Source organism: Pectinophora gossypiella, chromosome 26, assembly GCF_024362695.1.
Source record: "Pectinophora gossypiella chromosome 26, ilPecGoss1.1, whole genome shotgun sequence".
NCBI classification, from domain to species: domain Eukaryota; kingdom Metazoa; phylum Arthropoda; class Insecta; order Lepidoptera; family Gelechiidae; genus Pectinophora; species Pectinophora gossypiella.
Window position 1 is genome coordinate 6,493,180 of NC_065429.1, and position 19,410 is coordinate 6,512,589.

Sequence of the window (19,410 nt, forward strand, 5' to 3'; positions counted from 1 at the left end):
ATAAATTAAATACTTTTAAATTATAGGCCAATTTGCTTGGACGATAAAAGTGCAGGTAAATTAATAGTCCGTATAAATTCCAACGTAGAAAAAAGTAACTGATTTGACTAGTTGGAAACCTATAACACAACATTAGACATTAAAAATCTGGCACTTTAGAAATAAATAATTATTCTATTCTATTAGAAATAGATTTTCATTAAAGGTTGCCTGGAAGAGATTGCTACCTTAGCAATAAGGCTGCCTTTTGAGCCATTTGTGTGAGTGCAGAGGTTTTATATAGCTAGCTTTTTAGGTTAAGGAAAACATCGTGAGGAGACCCACATTCCTGAGAAATGCGTTTTCGGAGGTATGTGACCTAACCCGTGTTGGGCTGGTTTTCCCTTCGCGGGTTGGAAGGTCAGACAGGCAGTCGCTTCTGTAAAAGAACCGGACCTGTCAAATCTTCAGGTTAGGTAAGAGGACCCTGTGAAACGGAGATTATGATTGTATAGCTTTCAGCAATTGCCATCTGTCTCTTATAGAAATTAGCATCAGAAATCACCATTTTAATCATCTACTTAATATTTTTTATACCACCCCCAATTAAGTAAATCGCCACCATTAAATTATGTCACCAACCCTAAGATTAGTACAACCATATCATATGTCACTATTTATTCACTTATCACATGTTATAAACTCTAATTTCAGTCGCATAAAGTTAATTTTCCATTGCGCCTTGTTACTGGGTTGATCAACCATGTTTAAGTTTGTAGTTTAGGATCGTTTCGTTAAAGAAATAAAGTGTAGTTTCGTTTGTCAATGGGCTCATTTACTAGGGTAGAATTTGCAAAATATTTTTATTAGGGTGAATTAATCGTAGGGGTGGTAAAGGTGATTTATTTTTGTTTATTGTTCGTTAAGTTGTTTGTTTATATTTGAATGCGTGAATTTAATGTTTTGAATTTAGCACGCTTCTAATTGTAAAGTGGAAATTAATTGGGTCGTGTAATAGGTTCGAGATAGATTATGACTTTCTGATTAAAAATACTAAATAAAGACAGATCTAAAACTAACTAAAAACATTTTTTTTTCTATTTAATGTATTTATGAATTTTAATCAAGAAAAACGTAATAATAAGTCCGACATTTTTTCACGCTTTTCCAAGACGTCACAGTGTGCTTATACAAATACAAATTCCATAGTAATTTCGTGTTTTGACGTTTAGTAATACTTCAGGATCCAGATACCGACCCCGCCGGCGTGGTCGACGATTTCCCTCATTCAGCGCTTATCGATATCGACCCGCTAGGGTCGATTAATTCTTTCAAATATTTTTCCTCTCAGACGACGCCCTGAGCCAAGGTTCGCGCCCAACTGGGCACCCTCAGGCCTGTTGTCTTGAACGTTGTACCGGGTGAGAGCCTTCAGCGCTCCCCATTAGTCCGGCCAAGTAGTTAATGCCATCTGCGGCAAATCTACAATAAGTCACGTCAAAAAAAAACTAAAAAAAATCAACTGTTGAATGGGATAGCCTCTAAATTACTGAGAGTTAAAACGAGAAAAATTATAGAAGATATTGATTTTGACAATTGCAACATAAAAATACCTTTAAAAAAGTTAAAAACAAATGAATAATCTTCTCCCTTTTTTCTTTATCTTCTTTGTTTTTGGGGAATAAGTAAATAATATTCTTTACTTTTTTATCTTTGGCCGTACCGTGGTAGCCCAGTTGGTACAACGCTTGCCTCTCACTTTGAGGTCGCAGATTCGAAGCCAGCACAGGCCTAAACCAATGATTGTCGAATTTAGACTTTGACTGATTTGACTAGTTGGAAAATAGCCTATATAACTCATTGGTGCAAGTCCGGTACGGGGTTCGAACCCGCGCTCGATACATGACATAAGAAGATGACAAGTTATTTAATAACTAGAGAAACACATTTCATCATCAGCCCATTAACGTCCCCACTGCTGGGGCACGGGCCTTCCCTATGGATGGATAGGGAGATCGAGCCTTAAACCACCACGTGGGCCCAGTGCGGATTGATGGTTATTAACGACTAATGCAGCCGGGACCAACGGCTTAACGTGCCTTCCAAAGCACGGAGGAGCTCGAGATGAAAACTTTTTTTTGTGGTCACCCATCCTATGACCGGCCTTTGCAAAAGTTGCTTAACTTCAACAATCGCAGACCGAGCGCGTTTACCGCTGCGCGTGTTGCTCCTCGAGAAACACACTTAATACCAGGCATTTGTACACACCATCTAATTTAATTTTAAGTTATACCTGTCACTTTCTTACCCCTTTAATGATTTATGTAAATCTTCGCCAACCACTTGGCCGGACAAATGGAGACCGCTGAGGGTAAAATACAAACTGAGCCTAACATAACAAAACCCGACAATGGCGTTATAAAGCGCAGCCAAGCGCGACAGACAATCAGTATAACTCAATTTCTACCCCTCTAAGACACATCTCGTTATGTACCCCCACCCTCTCCTTGTGGAGGACTCACTGTTTACCCCTCTTGGGGCACAGCGTGATGGACTATTTGGAATAATTAATGAATGGTCATTTTTTAAAGTAATTCAACTTAAATGGGTTTTTTTTAAATACTTCCTGTCATAAATTGCACGTTAAGTCGTTAGTCCCGGTTACTATTTACTGATATAAGTATGTAAAGAAAGAAAGAAAGAAAGAAAAAAGAAAGAAACATTTATTATTTAGGACACCACATCCACGGATGTAGTCGTTACATGAGTCACGCCAGGGGCCTTTGGCGGCTCAATAATAACAATGTATTTTTTTAATGACACCAGGGTTGATGAGGCTGGTATTCCACCTCACAACCCACACGATAAGAAGAAGAACATCGAAAAAGTCGTAAGGGAACCCACATTCCCGAGAAATACATTTTCGGAGGTTCATACCTAACCTGTACTGGGTTGGTTTACCCTTCGCGGGTTGGAAGGTCAGACAGGCAGTCGCATCTGTAAAAAACCGGACTTGTCAAATCTTCTGTCGAAACTTTTCGACCAGCAATATTGCTATTTGACATTTTTTGCATTGTGCACTTTCTTTTATATGCGCAAATGTCACATTGCAATATTGCTTTCTTACATCTTCTTCTCTTGTGGTTTGCGAGGCGGAGTACCAACCTCATCAACCCTGGTGTCAGGGTTACTATTGAGCCGCCAAAGGCCCCTGACATGGCTCATGTATCGACTACTTACTTACTTAGTAAGTACCCAGAACCCAGGACCTTCGGATCGTGAGCCCAACGCTCGACCACTGAACCACGGAGGTCGTTAGAGAGAGAGTTAGACAGGAGGCTTTCTGAGATGAATTGCTTCGTGGCCATTTTAACCCCCCTGGTAAACGTCCCACTGCTGGGCACAGGCCTCCCCTCAATCAACCGGAGGGAACGGAGCACGCTCTACTACGCTGCTCATCTGCGGGTTTGTGGAGGTGTTTTTACGGCAAAAGAAAAATATAATTCTTTTTTTAATCTCTTCTTTCTTCCAGTCGGTAAATTATGCTCCCCAGCAGTGTGTAAGGGCAACAGATTGCTTGATATTATCGATCCCCCCTCCTCCGCGGGGGGTCCTCGGCGTTATTTATGTTTCTTTCAAGTTGCCGACGCACCGCGATTGGCTCGATCCCACGGCCAGGTATGTTGCTCTACTTGGGTTTTTTTAACGTGTCTTTTTATATGTTTGCTGCAAATGGTATTAACTACTTGGCCGGAACATAGCTGGCGTGGAGCTTGAGCAGACCCTAGACTGAAAAATCTCATTGATGTCCAGGGTGTAACGGTCTAACAAATCAAATCAAATATACTTTATTGCACTGAACTACATTTAAACAATCAGACATAACACATGAATACAGTACAATTTGGGCTAACCGTGCTTATCAATTTCAAATGAACATTCTTCTCTCGAGTGGGTCATCAACCCTGGTGTCAGGGTTACCACTGAGCCGCAAAACCCCCCTGACATGACTCATGTAACGACTACGTACTTAAGTAAATAGTAACCGGGACCAACGGCTTCGCGTTCCCGCCAAATCACGGATCATCTTACTTTCGGACATATGGATCAGTCTGCAATGTTTTGAATGTGTGAAAGATCGCAAAGTGATTTATATAGTGATATATGTAATGAGAATCAACTATTCTACTGGTAGAACGTAATCTAGATATATAATATATGACATGTCATCATCCTCATCCAAGCCGTGTCCGGCAACGGCGACTCCTAAATGTCTATCCCAGGTCAATGTTATGATAGGCTCTAATATGACTAGCAAAACCGAACTTCGATTTGAAGATTCGGCCACATGGCGCACAGAATAACTGGCCAGCAGAATTAAATGTATAGTTGTAGGAGGGCTTGTGTCGAGTCTTCCGTATTTGACGTTTTACGTCAAGATCTTCTAAACGCTTGTTTTCGTACAGTTCCACGTTTTTGTGGACAGTGTAACGCCATTCCGGTCTAAGACGAGCTCGCTCCTCCCAACTATCAGGTGGAATATCACAAGCCACAAGGTTGCGCTTGAGCACGTCTTTGTAACGCAGGTATTGCCCACATATGACATGTAATATGAACTCATCATCATCATCAAAAGACGAAAAAAAAGACGGGGAAAATAGGCAACACGGGTTCCGCTTACCTAACCTGAAGAAACATGTAATATGAACTATTACGAATAAATGAATATGAATAGTTTACATTCAAAATTACCCCACCGGGCTTCGAACCCGGGACCTCCGGATCGTGAACCATGCAATCTTATCTTATCTAGCCTAAAGTATCCCACTGCTGGGCGAAGGTCTCCTTTCATTTCCTCCAGGACTCAACCATTCAACCACGAAGAAAACTAAAGTAGAGCAACTTACAACGCGATTAATCCAAAGAGGTCACAAGTTTAGTGAAATAAATTTTCCTGCCGCTTGTGAGGGGATGACAATGTTTCTGAAAGTTTCCTGTAATAGTTTAACTATAATTAACTCGACTGAAGTAATCACAAACCTTTCGGCCAAGTGGCCTTCTTCTATCGTGTGGGTTGTAAGGTTGCCTTCCTAAGCACGGATCTATCACCAGGTCACCTGACGCCTACCCCTTCGGGGTTATAGGCGTGATGCTGTTAAGTAAATGTCAAACAATATAACTTAATCGACACCATTTTTCCCTCCAAATTCGACAGATGCGCTGTCGGCTTATCGTGTTGTGCAAACACGGCCAAATGTCGAGTCACTAGCTGTTACTCTAATTGATAATTATCATTTTTATAGGCTTATCCTGCGGTCGATAGTGATGGCATAGAAGTAGCAGTATTAGGTATTTACGGACTAATGTATTTAATTAAAGTATTAAAAGTATAGAAAAGTGTAATAATAAAAATAAAGTAATAGTTAAGTAATAGTTTAGTAAAGTGTAGTGTATTAGTAGTTTAGTGTTGTATTAGTGTTTGTATTTATTTAAAGTATCGTGGAAAATACTGCACCGACAAGAACGTGGCTCTTAAATTAGCGAGGATGTGATGTATTTCATTACTTTTACTTGTCACATATATAAAATATATAATTAAAACTGTACCTTTTAATAACAGTTCAAATTTTCTTTGCAAAGTAAATATAAAAGCATTGCTCGTGGGTAATTTATTTTTAACGGAATGGCAACGCAGGGCGGGATGACGTCAGCTGGGCTAACCTTGAAATGTTAGCTGTCAGTTTTGAGCATACCAGCGGGCCTAGCACCGTAAGCACGCGACTCTTTCTCGCCGCGACAGAGATCGTCTGTCTCTCTCTGTGCAGTACTGTGAGAGAGTGACGGGTGACGTATATCGAGGCGAGAAAGAGTCGCGCGCTTACGGTGCTAAGCCCGCTGGTTTTGTTATACCATGGTGACAACCACATGACCGCCATTTTGAAAAATCATAATCTTATGTCATTTTCGTCAACAAAACCTCGTTTTCTTTCGAGGATAAAAACTGCCTATTTCTACATTGTTTTAAGTTTACGCGGTTATTATCATAATTAAAACACATAATAACGGGTTCTTACCGCGTAATAACGGGTTCTTACTGCCTATTTCTCCCGTCAGGTGCCGCTACTGTTGAGTGTTTTTAAATTATGACAGCTCCCCATACTATTTCAATAAACAAATATGTTGTTTTGGTTATATATTTACACTTTTTACTTTACGCAGCGTTGAACTGCAAAATCATAGTGTTATATTTATTCCCTAAAGATCGGAATAAAGAAGGATACTTGGAAAAACTGTATTTGCAATCAAAACTGCCTTTATCCAACTGGTTGTTTTTCTTTTTCGTAACTCATCCTTCAGACGGGATACACTCTACGTTGCTCCACATTTTATAGCAATTTATCACGAATTTTAGCTGGACAGTATGGAGAACTGTCAAAATTTAGGAACACTCAACAGTGCTGCCACCTACATACGAACTTCTAGTTTTTATCCTCATTGTTGAGGAGCTCGGTGGCGCAGCGGTAAATGCGTTCGGTCTGCGATTGTTGAAGTTAAGCAACTTTCGCAAAGGCCGGTCATAGGATGGGTGACCACAAAAAAATAGTTTTCATCTCGAGCTCCTCTGTGCTTCGGAAGGCACGTTAAGCAGTTGGTCTCGGCTGCATTAGCAGTCGTTAATAACCATCAACCCGCACTGGGCCCGCGTGATGGTTTAAGGCCCGATCTCCCTATTCATCCATAGGGAAGGCCCGTGCCCCAGCTGTAGGGACGTTAATGGGCTGATGATGATGATGATCCTCATTGTTATTCGATTCCTTAATATCGATTATAAATAGCATCCTAAGTTATGAAATAACGTATTCCCATCACTATAGATTATCTTTATAGTGCCTGCTTATGCCAGCTAGGTATATTGGTTAGGCGAAGCTAACCAATCTCGGCTAATTCACATAATTGCTTCGATTAGATTTTATGAAAAAGGACAGTCGTTCTACACGTGCGGTCTGTGGGTCAGCTTTACGCAGCGAACTTATGGAGCTCTGCGTGTTCAATATAATAACGCATTCAGGATGCTGTTCGGACTGCCGCGTTATTGCAGCGCCTCATTAATGTTTGCAGAGGCGCAAATTAATTGCTTCTACACCATCATGAGGAAACGTTGCGCCTCCTTGCTGCGCCGAGTGCGCGCCAGCTCGAACAGTATCCTGAGTGTGTTAGCAGACCGGTGGGACTCCCCGCTGCTGAAGCGCTGGATGCAGCTGCACGCTACTGTGCCAAGGGTCGCGCGTGTGTATTAGCTTAAGTTGTATAAGTTGTTACTAACATTAGAATATAAGTTGTTTGTTACTAACATATATGGATACAGTCCGAATTAAATAATTTGAATTTGAATTTGAATTTGAATTACAAATACTTTGCTAGATTAACTTTTACGGGGAAACGTTTGATCAACACCACAGAATATAGAATAACAAGTATAGAACGGTAACTCCTCGCCCCGCTCCAATTCGTATTCGCCGACCTCACTCCCTCTGGGTCTTACTTTAGTCTTAAATGGCCATTATGAAGTAAGAGTGTACCCTAGCCATAGAGGCAGCCAATCAGCTCGCGACACCAAACACTTCAGGACCCCGATACCGACCCCGCCGGCGTGGTCGACGATTTCCCTCATTCAGCGCTTATCGCTATCGACCCACCAGGGTCGATTAATTCTTTCTAATATTTTTCCTCTCAGACGACGCCCTGAGCCGAGGTTCGCGCCCAAATGGGCACCCTCAGGCCTGTTGTCTTAAACGTTGTACCGGGTGAGAGCCTTCAGCGCTCCCCATTTGTCCGGCCAAGTAGTTAATGCCATCTGCGGCAAATCTACAATAAGTCACGTCAAAAAAAAAAAAAAAACAAAAAAAAAAAAAAAGAAGTAAGAGTGTGGCGGACCCAACTAGTTGGCCACCTAGTTCCGCCCACATGCAACAGATGGCGCCACATTCAATAATGCGGTCTTGAAGCAGTCCTGAAACGCGCTATCGAAGTTTACACAGCAAGACGCATATACACAACTTCCAACATAACACCGTTGGATCGTCGATCCCTAGTCACACTACCAACTTGTGGCTTAGGTACTATGCTCAGTTCGGAAAACATCCTTTGGCGGCAGCACACCCTCGCCGGTGTGAGTATCGCAGGGTTATTATTGAGCCGCCAAAGGCCCCTGACATGGCTCATGTAACGACTACTTACGTCAGTAAGTAGTAACCGCCACCAACGGTTTAAAGTGCCTTCCGAAGAGCTCAGCCAGAAATGTCCTAACCAAACTAGGGATCACTAATTTTTGTGATATGTCCCCACCGGGAATCGAACCCGGGACCTCCGGATCGTGAGCCCAACGCTCAATCACTGGACCACGGAGATCATTATTTATTCATATGCTATCACCGTAGCTCACACTTTGGGTCATACAAAGTAGTTTTTTAAACCCCTGTTTATAATAATAATAATAATAATAATTTATTTATTAAAGACAACACAGATCCATTTATTTGTTAGTACAATTCACTTAACTTATGTTAGTACCTTATAACTAGAGGGGATTTGACACGCTTTATGAGGTCCAATATCAGAGGGCTGTCACACCTATTAGCGATTGCAGCCAGGATCCCATTGCTACTGACCCGCATTCTGTTCAGCAGGGATGCGGTTTTTTTGCGCCAGACAGCGTCAAAACCATCCACACCCGCCTCCGCGAACATAGCCGACGCGCTGCAGTAGCGAGGCAGCCGCAATAGAGCCCTGAATGCATTATTGTATTGGATACGCAGAGCATTATACGCTTTTTGAGTATATTTGGCCCACAAGCTGCTCGAGTACAGTGACGTACAGTATGCATTAAATAGTGTATTTATTTATGTATTAAACCAATTACTTGATTGCCGTTTATACTGTTATTTGTAAGTGCAGTATGCTATCCTGTCGGGGTGAGCAGTCCCCTCAGTTGTAGTGTTAAGAGGGGAAGAATTTTCCAAATGGCTAGGCTCATTAGTTAGTAGTTTTCTGTATACAGGGTGTTAGTGACATTGTAACGAAAACTTTGAAGGATGATTCAAGCCATGATTCTAAGTTGATATCAAGTGAAATTTTCCGTCGCAAAAGTATGGAACGGAACATAATTAGAAAAAAGCACTAGAAGTTTATACATTTTCCGACAGGAAATTCCACTTGATATCAACTCGGAATCATGGTCTGAATCATCCCCCTCAATATTCGTTACGGTGTCACTCACCTACTTGTATGGGGGGTGTACAGTCATGAGCAATATAATGTACCCACTATAGGACTCATTCGCACTAACGTATTTGACATTTAGTGAGACTTACAGTTCAATTTGTCAAAAAAGTTAATGTGACATGGTGCCAAAGTGTATACATATTAATGCTCGTGACCGTAAGTAACGAATATTAGGAGAAGATTCAGCTGATTATTCCGAGTTAATATCAAGTGGAATTTTTCATCGCAAAAATATAGAATTAGGTATCCGTTCAACTTTGATAATTAGATATCGAGAGGAGCTCGGCGGCGCAGCGGTAAACGCGCTCGGTCTGCGATTGTTGAAGTTAAGCAACTTTCGCAAAGGTCGGTCATAGGATGGGTGACCACAAAAAAAAAGTTTTCATCTCGAGCTCCTCCGTGCTTCGGAAGGCACGTTAAGCCGTTGCTCCCGGCTGCATTAGCAGTCGTCAATAACCACCAATCCGCACTAGGCCCGCGTGATGGTTTAAGGCCCGATCTCCCTATCCATCCATAGGGAAGGCCCGTGCTCCAGCAGTGGGGACGTTATGGGCTGATGATGATGAATTAGATATATCGACCATTTTTAACATTTCAGTCATTCAGTCAAACACCTCCACCAACCCGCATTGGAGCAGCGTGGTGAAGTATGTTCCATACCCCCTCCGGTTGATTGAGGGGAGGCCTGTGCCCAGCAGTGGGACGTACGTTCTCAGGATGATCATCTATGATCCAAACGTGAATTTGAAAACAAATTTGAAAAGCATTTATTCGAACCTGCGACCTCAAACTAAGAGTCAAGCGTTCTACCAACTGGGCTATCACGGCTATTGGCTATCCCAAAGATTACATACATACTGTTGGGTTTTGGGCTAATAATCTAACTACAAGCTCCTCCCTCCTTCAACGCGTGAAATTACCATTCAAATTTCGCGCACCTGACGCGGGAGCCGCGCGGTTCTCAAATCCGCCGCAACGCGTCGTCACCGTCAGCTTGGAAAAAACTATCGCCGGCCGCGGTTCGCGCTCCCGCTGATTAATTGAAGAAAATTACTGTTCTTGTGTTAATTGTGACAATAATACCCTGGATTGAAGTGCCTCGCTCCCGGGACAAAACGTGAGTGGAGTGAGCCTTTTATTTTTTGTCTAGCCCTTTTATATTGAAAAGGTAGATAAACGCCACATACATACATAAATTCTCGCTTATTTCCCACCGGGGTAAGCAGAGACTATTGAATTCTATTTGCTTCGATCCTGACACACTCAAAGATTATCGAAAACAATAAGCTAGTTTCCAACTAGTCAAATCAGTTACTTTTTACTAAACGTCAAAACACGAAATTACTATGGAATTTGTATGAAAAAGCACACTGTGACGTCATAGAAAAACGTGACAAAATGTCGGACTTATTATTACGTTTTTTTTGATTAAAATTCATAAATAAGTTTAATAGAAAAAAGAAAATGTTTTTCGTTAGTTTTAGATGTGTCTTTATTTAGTAATCAGAATTTCATAATTTATCTTGAACCTAGTACACGACCCAATTATCATTAGTAAACAAGCAGACATTTTTAAATAAAAATAGAAGTAACATGAGAATCGGCACGTTCTGAAAACACAGTCCTGTTGTTGACTTTTGATTTCAATACTTAAGCACGAAGTTATGTTTGACTTAAGAGTGCATTCCGTTTAATGCATTTTTAAATATTTTTAAAAATGTTTACCTTGCTTTTGACTGGGCTGGTTACTATCGAGGAGTGACTTGGATGTACTACTTAGCTGTCCATAGGAATTCAAATTCAAATGTATATTTCTTCAGTAATTAAAATAGTTACACTTTCAATCGTCATTTTGTACTTAACGAACGTCTCATTTGCCTAAAACTACTGCAGCTTCTCACAACCTGTATAGCCGGGGAAAAAGCTGCAAGAAAAACCTCGGCACAGGGCCATAGACGTCCTTTATTTAAATAAAAGAACATAAAATATTAGGTACCATACAATTTAGGGCCCTAGACGTATTTAAAAAAAAGGAACATAAAATATTAGGTACTTACTATACAATATAGTGATTCGACTGCGTAATTTTAGTTCCTAGACAGTTAATCCCATGCATTCATATCTTCTAAATAATTACTAACCTTTAATAAGTTTCTGTTAAATTACTGTCTTAAAACTGTTCAAAGGTAAATTCTGAATGTCAAAATAAAAAAAAAATGGATCGAGACTCTTCTTCTTCTATCGTGTGGGTTGTGAGGTGGAGTACCAACCTCATCAACCCTGGTGTCAGGGTTACTATTGAGCCGCCAAAGGCCCCTGCCATGGCTCATGTAACGACTACTAACTTACATCAGTAAGTAGTAAACGGAACCAACGGCTTAACGTGCCTTCCGAAGCACGGATCATCTTTCTTTCGGACAATCAGGTGAATAGAGATTTTCCATAGTTATTACATTTAAGTTCAATTTAATTAAGTATAAATTAATGTACGAATACCATTTAGTTACTTAGTTATTTTATATTTCAGTTGTTTAATTGATTTTCTAATATGCGAATTGTATTAATGGGTAATTTATTTCTTTTGCTCTGGTAACACTTAAATTGGGATATATCAAGTTTATATAAGGCATGACATTTGGTTATTCGCGCGCATTCTGTTTTTGTTCTACCAACGATATAAACCGCAAGTTCGTGATAACTTCGTATTTTATTTCTACTACACTTGGAATCCCTTCAACACACGTCAAAAAAAATCTAGAAGGAAAATAAAGGACAATTAATTTAATGCATTTATAAAATTAAAAATAATTAATCCAACGATCTCTCTCGTTGATGTCTTTTGTATGGAAGTAATGAATACAGATTCTTAAAAATCGTACGAGTTGTTAAAATAGGCTAGTTTCTAACTAGTCAAATCAGTTTTTTACTAAACATCAAAACACGAAATTACTATGGAATTTGTGTGAAAAAGCACACTGTGACGTCATAGAAAAGCGTGATAAAATGGCGGACTAATTATTACGTTTTTCTTGTTAAATTCGTAAATAAGTTAAATAGAAAAAAGAAAATATTTGTCGTTAGCTTCAGTTCTGTCTTTATTTAGTAATCAGAATTTCATAATTTGTCTTGAAATAATGACGTCATCATAAGAATTCGTCGCGTTATGTCACTGTTTTTTTTTTATTATGTGTAAGTATGATGACTTTCCCACAACAAACAAAGTAAATCTTTTTTCTACAAAAATCCTCTTTTTTTAAATAATACTCTTTTTCCTCTAAAAATACTTGTTACTCCTTTATCTAAAAAAAACTACTTATTTAAAAAAAAACTTTTGTCTACATTTTTTTAATGAGATTTTCATTCTTGACACCTATAGATCACACTTTTTTTGTTGTTCACAGGCGCGCCGCACGCGCTGCTCGGCAAGACCCGGCGCCCGCGCACCGCGTTCACGTCGCAGCAGCTGCTTGAGCTGGAGAAACAGTTCCGCATGAACAAGTACCTCTCGCGCCCGAAGCGGTTCGAAGTCGCCACCAGTCTCATGCTCACCGAGACTCAGGTAATACATACATACATAAACTCACGCACGCCTATTTCCTATGGAGATAAAAAAAAAATAAGAAAAAGAGCACCTAGGGCCCTTACTATTAAAGAGTTCATAATCATTTATTCGCAATAAAAATGGTATTACAGTTTGCAGATGGTCAGCATTTAACATTTGGTCTACATTTTTAGTTATTTAAATTATAACATGCAAATAGTTAAACAAAATAAAACAACAGGAACATACATGATCGCAATAAAACATTTCTATTTCTATTTCCACTTTGGCAACACAAACAGTGACCATATACATCTTAAAAGACATGAAACGAAGACTTAGCCCAAAGGACTTGATTCCAGGCCATAACCTTTTAAAAAAATATATATATCACCTTAGCAGCTTAGTGATCCCAATTTATCAACTCAACATATCCCAACAACTTTAACATTCCTCTCCTGAATATTCTTGACTACATACACTACCTTAAAAATCTCTGTAGTGTTTATAAACATACCTATTATTCTAAGAGGAAGAGATTTGCCCAATCCGGTCATATAAAACAAACAACGTATCCCATCTTTTTACTGCACCCTCTTTGTTGAACGGATCCGGGTACTAAAAACAACCTCGTTTTGACGTTTGCGAAATGGCGGGAAACACTTGTCAAGTGTGACCGATGATGTGCGGATTTTGTGTAGGCTGAGTAGAGTGGATTCTTAGGACGGAGGGTGCACGTGGTGTCAAAATTGACTGCTGATTTATGACAAAAATTCAAACCTTCTTTTTAGCAAGTTAGAGTCGTCTAGACTCCCCTCTCCGTTTGCCCGGCCAAGTAAATTAAGGCAGTCAAATCCTAATATTTGACATAAAAAAGAGTACATACGTATTTTAAAAAATAATCATAAATTAATCTTTTTTCAATCTTAGTAACATTCTTAGTGTCATGTCATTATTATTTCTAAGTCTCTCACAGAAGTAAGTAAGTAATTTTTATTAGCAGGGATTTGTTGTGGGTAGGTCAGGTAAGGGAACCCATAAAAACGGGATGGGAGATGATGAGGAGATGATGAGTAGGTTTTTAAACCACGTTCCTTTCTATATCACAAATATTTATAAGTAAAAAAATACATCTTGGATACAAGCTACTCTGCCTACTCTCTTTTAAGACAAACTGCAACTTTATCTTAAGCTACAAACACGAGAACTTCCTTGTTATGCTCTATCCACTAACTGACCACCACCCCAAGGCTTTATCTTTACAAATGTCTACGTGTAGGCCCTTCGCTGAAGGGGCGTCAAGTGATGGGCCTCCATAAATGTTACCGCTCTGGTTTATAGAGAACATAACTACGGCACACTTACTAGTTAGTGACATTATAGGTTATGGAGATGTTTGATGTTAAAATATTATGGGTTATTTTGATATTTTACCATAAAATATTATATAATAAACCAAAATATATATATATAAAAATAATATATACTTATAAAAAAAATTAAAAATAAATAATGAAATGTTACAATTTATTGTAATAGTTTATTATAATATTATTGTAGTATTATTATTTATTTTCTTTTTTTAATTATTTAATAAATTAAATTATATTATCTCTTTTGTTTTGTTTTGTATTTTGTTTTTTCCTGTTTGTGCAATAAAGTATTTATGTTATGTTATAATAATTACTTACACTATAATACTAAGACCGACAACTCTCCGCTCCCGCTCGGCGTCTGAGCCAGGTTTACCTAGGATTTTTTTAACATTTATTGTAAGTTCTTCGCTTAAAACCAAATATTTTGTAAAAGAAACAGATTGGCCGGAAAAATTATGAGCAATCCTGCGAGTGGCGTAAGGGGTTCTTGTTTAGTTTACATGTTTTTACCTAAGGGGAGCGTGATGGATGGTGTATGCGGTTTGTTACGCTGTGCTTTGTACTTATACTAAAATGTTTATCCTCTAGGGTTGTACATAGCTCTATGAGAAGTTCTGAATTCAAATACTTTTTAATTACATTATTATGTTTATAAATTTTTCATTCAAGGGCGTTACTGAGTTTCCATTTGCAGATTGAATATTGAAAACTGGATAATTTATACTTTTTTTATTGTTCGCTACGATCATATTATTTGTGCTATAATTACATTATTCATAAATTATATTTTCTGGTAGGTTACCAGTCCATATCTAACCCATGTTTAACGCCTATTTTCAAAGCAAGCTAATTTAAGAAATTTAACTCACGCTTCACTAAGTTGTCTGTTAGACCAACATGATAGGTGGTGAACCGTATCGCCAAGTAAGAGTTTTATTCTATAAAAAGTGTTTCCAACCCCAAACTAACCACAATTTTCTCTATCTACAGGTAAAAATCTGGTTCCAAAACCGAAGAATGAAGTGGAAACGCTCAAAAAAGGCTCAACAAGACTCCAAAAGCAAAGATTCGACACACCAAAGCGAGGAGAAAAAAATACCCAAAGACCAACCCGAGCCCGATAAAACACCCACGCAATTGGCAACCGACTTGACATCTGTCAAACCACCCCCTATGTTGGACAGGGACAGAATTATCGCACTAGAAAGAGAAAGAGCGATGGCCGCCGCGAACTTTAATTCGAATTTGGAAAACAATCGGCGGGGATTGGTCGTAATGAACCAAGATGGCGCGCGAAGCATGGATATGTTTAGGCCGTATGTAGTATGAAAATAAATGTATTTTTATTTGTTATTATATTGTGTTTAGGTTAAGTTTTTTTCTTGTAGAATTGATTAAAAGTAGAGCAATTTCTCTAAATGAAAATTAGGGGAATCTATAAAATACCTACAGCGTAATCCAAAAACGGTCGTTTAATTTTAAAAACAAAATGTTTCTATTTCGACAACAAATGTCAGTTCTGGAGCTTTCCATAGACAATATTTTATCAACGAGCATGTCTAGCGTGAATTTGTTATTTGCGTTACAGAAAAGAAATTACAACTTTTTAAAAATAAAAATACACTAGTAGTCAAGAAAACGACTCAAGTTGTGTTGCTGAGAATTCGGGAAAATAACTCTTTTCTATACAAATTATTGTTAAGTACATAATAAGGCCAAGTAATTAATGCCATTTGCAGCAAATCTACGATATAAAGTTGACCCATGCATTTAAGTAAGAGCCACGCTCTTGTCGGTGTAGCATTCTCCATGCTACTTTTTATTTTTTTACCCGCAGTACTCTGTCTGTCGCGAATGCGATGGCGGCGCCCAGAGTAATCTATTTCAAAGCCGTACTAGGACTCCTGTCCTCCGCCTCTGATTAGTACTGACAGTTACTGCTGTTGTGATGTAAGTCATATTGTTGAAAAAGCACAAATTATTCGTATTGTAGACTGAGTTGTTCCCAAACGCCCAACAACAAAATTTGAATCGTTTTTTTTTACCCGTCATTATATTGGCATCGTTTTGTACAGTACCTACTAAGTAAATAAGCAACTAGTATAATTAGGCATATACTTGCATATGCCTAATTATGCATATGCATACTTAATTAATTATATTTCAAATGTATCAGGGGGGTTAGAAAAGCCACATCGAAGCAATTCATCTAAAAAAGCAATATTGCTATTTGATATTTGTGTGCATTGCGCATTTAAGTACTTTTATATACATGTCAAATTGCAATATTGCTTTTTAGATGAATTGCTTCGATGTGGCCCTTTTAACCCCACATGTATATAATATATATTTGTTAAACAAAAGTACAAACAATAAGTTGTCGACAATTTCCTTAACTTTATTTAAACGAGTCTTTATTTTATTTAAGCTTTATTTGATAAAATATTTTTTAAGGTTAAAAACTTTTTATGTCAATGGCAACAATAGTGCTAATTCCTGTAGACACCATCTAATTTTATTTTCAGTTAAACCTGTCATTTTTTGTCCGCCGAAAATGAAAGGGACGGATGATTAACAGCTGTTAATTAAAAAATGAATGAGCGAATGAATTAATAACACGGGCAAATCAAAGAGTATCCCGTCCTGTCGGGTTATCGGCCAATGTAAAATTTAGAGAACTCTTTTAGATTTCTGCCTAAAATTATTATGTGTTCGATAAATTTTATGCCTGTCGATTATCCGTCTCTTTCCTTTTCGGCGGATAAGAAAATGACAGAAATAACTTAAAATTAAATTATATGGTGTCTACAGGAATTAGCACCAATGTATATTAATTTAAAATGTATTTAAATTATTCTACAAAACTTTTCCGCATGTAAAGTTCGAACTACACTTTAGAATTTAGATTAATTATAATAATTAAATATAAATAAGTAATTACGAACTGACACAGGCCAAAAATGTAAATTAGCAAATTAATTCTAACTACTATTAAGTATTTACTAAATTAATTAGTATTACTTGTGAATGTAATTATAAATAAATGTATGTTATGGTTAAGTTTCGTTTAAATATGTCTACATTTTTGACAATCATGTTAAAAATTCTTTTTAGAATATGTTCCGGATGATTATGATAATAAGTTGTGCTGTCAAAATGTATTTACGTTGTTAGAAAAACATCTTTCAATCAGTATTATTTTGTAGATAGAAATATAATTTAAGTAATTTAAATTTAAAGATCTCGAGTACAGGGGAGTTAAAATTCTAAGAAAGCAATTTTGCAAGTTGACATTTACGCATTTAAAAGTAAATGCGCTACGCAAACAAATGTCAAATAGCAATATTGCTTTCTTAGATGAATTGCTTCGATGTGGCCATTTTAACCCGTCTGTTTTGAGTAAGTACTTAAAACAATTGGCTCGACCATAATAGACGGTGATCACACTGGTCTAACAGAAAGCTCGGTGAGGCGTGGGTACTTAATTCATCTTGCGATGGATGTACCTCTGACTACTTTAAAGGCGTGAGTATATGTTATGTTAAAGATCTCGAAACAGTATTAATTATTCTTCTCTTCTTCTTCTATCGTGTGCATCCCCATCAACCCTGGTGTCAGGGTTACTATTGAGCCGCCAAAGGCCCCTGACATGGCTCAGTATTCATTATTTAAATTATATTTAAGATTTAAGGTATCTTAAATATGAAAATATTCTTTGTCTTGCCACTATAAAATATTCGCAAATATTGTAAAGAAAAGTGAGCGCACGGGAATTAATATCTACATTTTTTGCAATATACGGAAACTGTAACCTGCTGTGTAAATTTTATATATTATTTTTCAAGTAAAGCGAAAAACCCCATCAAATTCCGTCCAGTGATATTTTTTTTAGGTCAAACAAGTCAAAATCGAAAATTTGACGAAAATAACGCTCAGAATCAGATAAGTATTATTTTCAACAAAAAAATCATTACGCGAAATGTTTTGTCATTTTTTCTTTTGCATTTTTTTTTAAATTATAAAATTAATTTTAAGTATAATATGACTTGTATATGACATGCATGTATACTTAATAGTAATATACTTAAATAATATTTAAGAAAATAATGTAAAATATTATTTAGTCATTAAAAATAAGTGAATATTCCTACTTAACTGTACTTAATATTAACAATTAAAATATTGAATAATTTAATATATTAATGTGAAAATATTATTACTGAAAAATAAAGTTACTATGTTGAAAAGTTTTTGTTTCACTTTCCGTCTTCCTGTAGACCCTGCAAGTGATAAGGCGTGATATATCCCAAATGACATAAGCAGAAACTGTAATTTATACTTATACCCCTACTAAGGTCAATTAATTATTTCAAATATCCTGTCAGACGACGCCCTGAGCCGAGGTTCGCTCCCATCTGGGCAGTATCAGGCCTGTTGTCTTATACAGGATGTTAGTGACATCGTAACGAAAACTTTGAGGGATGATTCAGACCACGATTCTGAGTTTATATCAAGTGGAATTTTCCGTCGCAAATACCAGATATTTTTTAGTTTCTTTTAATTATTTTCATTTCTATACTTTTGCCATAGAAAATTCCTCTTGATATTAACTCAGAATAATGAGCTAAATCATCCTTCTCATTATTCGTTATGATGTCACTTACACCCCTTATAAGTACATACAGGTAGCCATACAAATAGGTACGGTTGTTAGTCACACCGTAACGAATACTGAGGGGGGTGATTCAGACCATAATTCTGAGTTGATATCAAGTGGAATTTACTGTCGGAAAATTCATGAAAATTTTTGTGCTTTTCTAATTATTTAAAGTTCGATACTTTGAGACGGAAAATTCCAATTGATATTAACTCAGAATCATGGTCTGAATCATCCCTCAAAGTTTTCGTTACGGTGTCACTAACGTCCTGTAAATATAACAAATATTAACAAAAAAAAAAAGAAACAAAAATGATACTAATACTGTCTAATTTTAAGTGAAGAGAACAGGATAAAAGACAACAACAACAACAAGACAAGTTGTTTGTAAATGTTTGTTTCCTTTTGGTGGTTGCCTGGAAGAAAGTTCTCTAGAGCAATAAGGCCGCCCAAATTGTACTGTATTCATGTGTTATGTATGTTTGATTGTTGTAATTTAGTACTGTGCAATTAAGTATATTTAATTTGATTTGATATCTTTAATTGATTTCGAGAAGTTATTACTTCTTAATGTC

The 19,410-nt window shown here is 37.6% G+C and overlaps 1 protein-coding gene across 1 annotated transcript in view; it reads left to right on the forward strand.

The window, feature by feature from the left end:
• The window catches only part of LOC126378437 (homeobox protein Hox-A4), a 32,626-nt gene extending 16,156 nt beyond the window's left edge, over positions 1-16,470 (forward strand). Inside the window, exons 3-4 of the mRNA XM_050026800.1 lie at positions 12,663-12,820; positions 15,169-16,470. Coding sequence (XP_049882757.1) covers positions 12,663-12,820; positions 15,169-15,507 — 497 coding nt within the window. The 3' untranslated portion in view covers positions 15,508-16,470. The remainder of the gene's footprint in view (positions 1-12,662; positions 12,821-15,168) is intronic.
• The last annotated feature ends 2,940 nt before the right edge of the window (positions 16,471-19,410 follow it).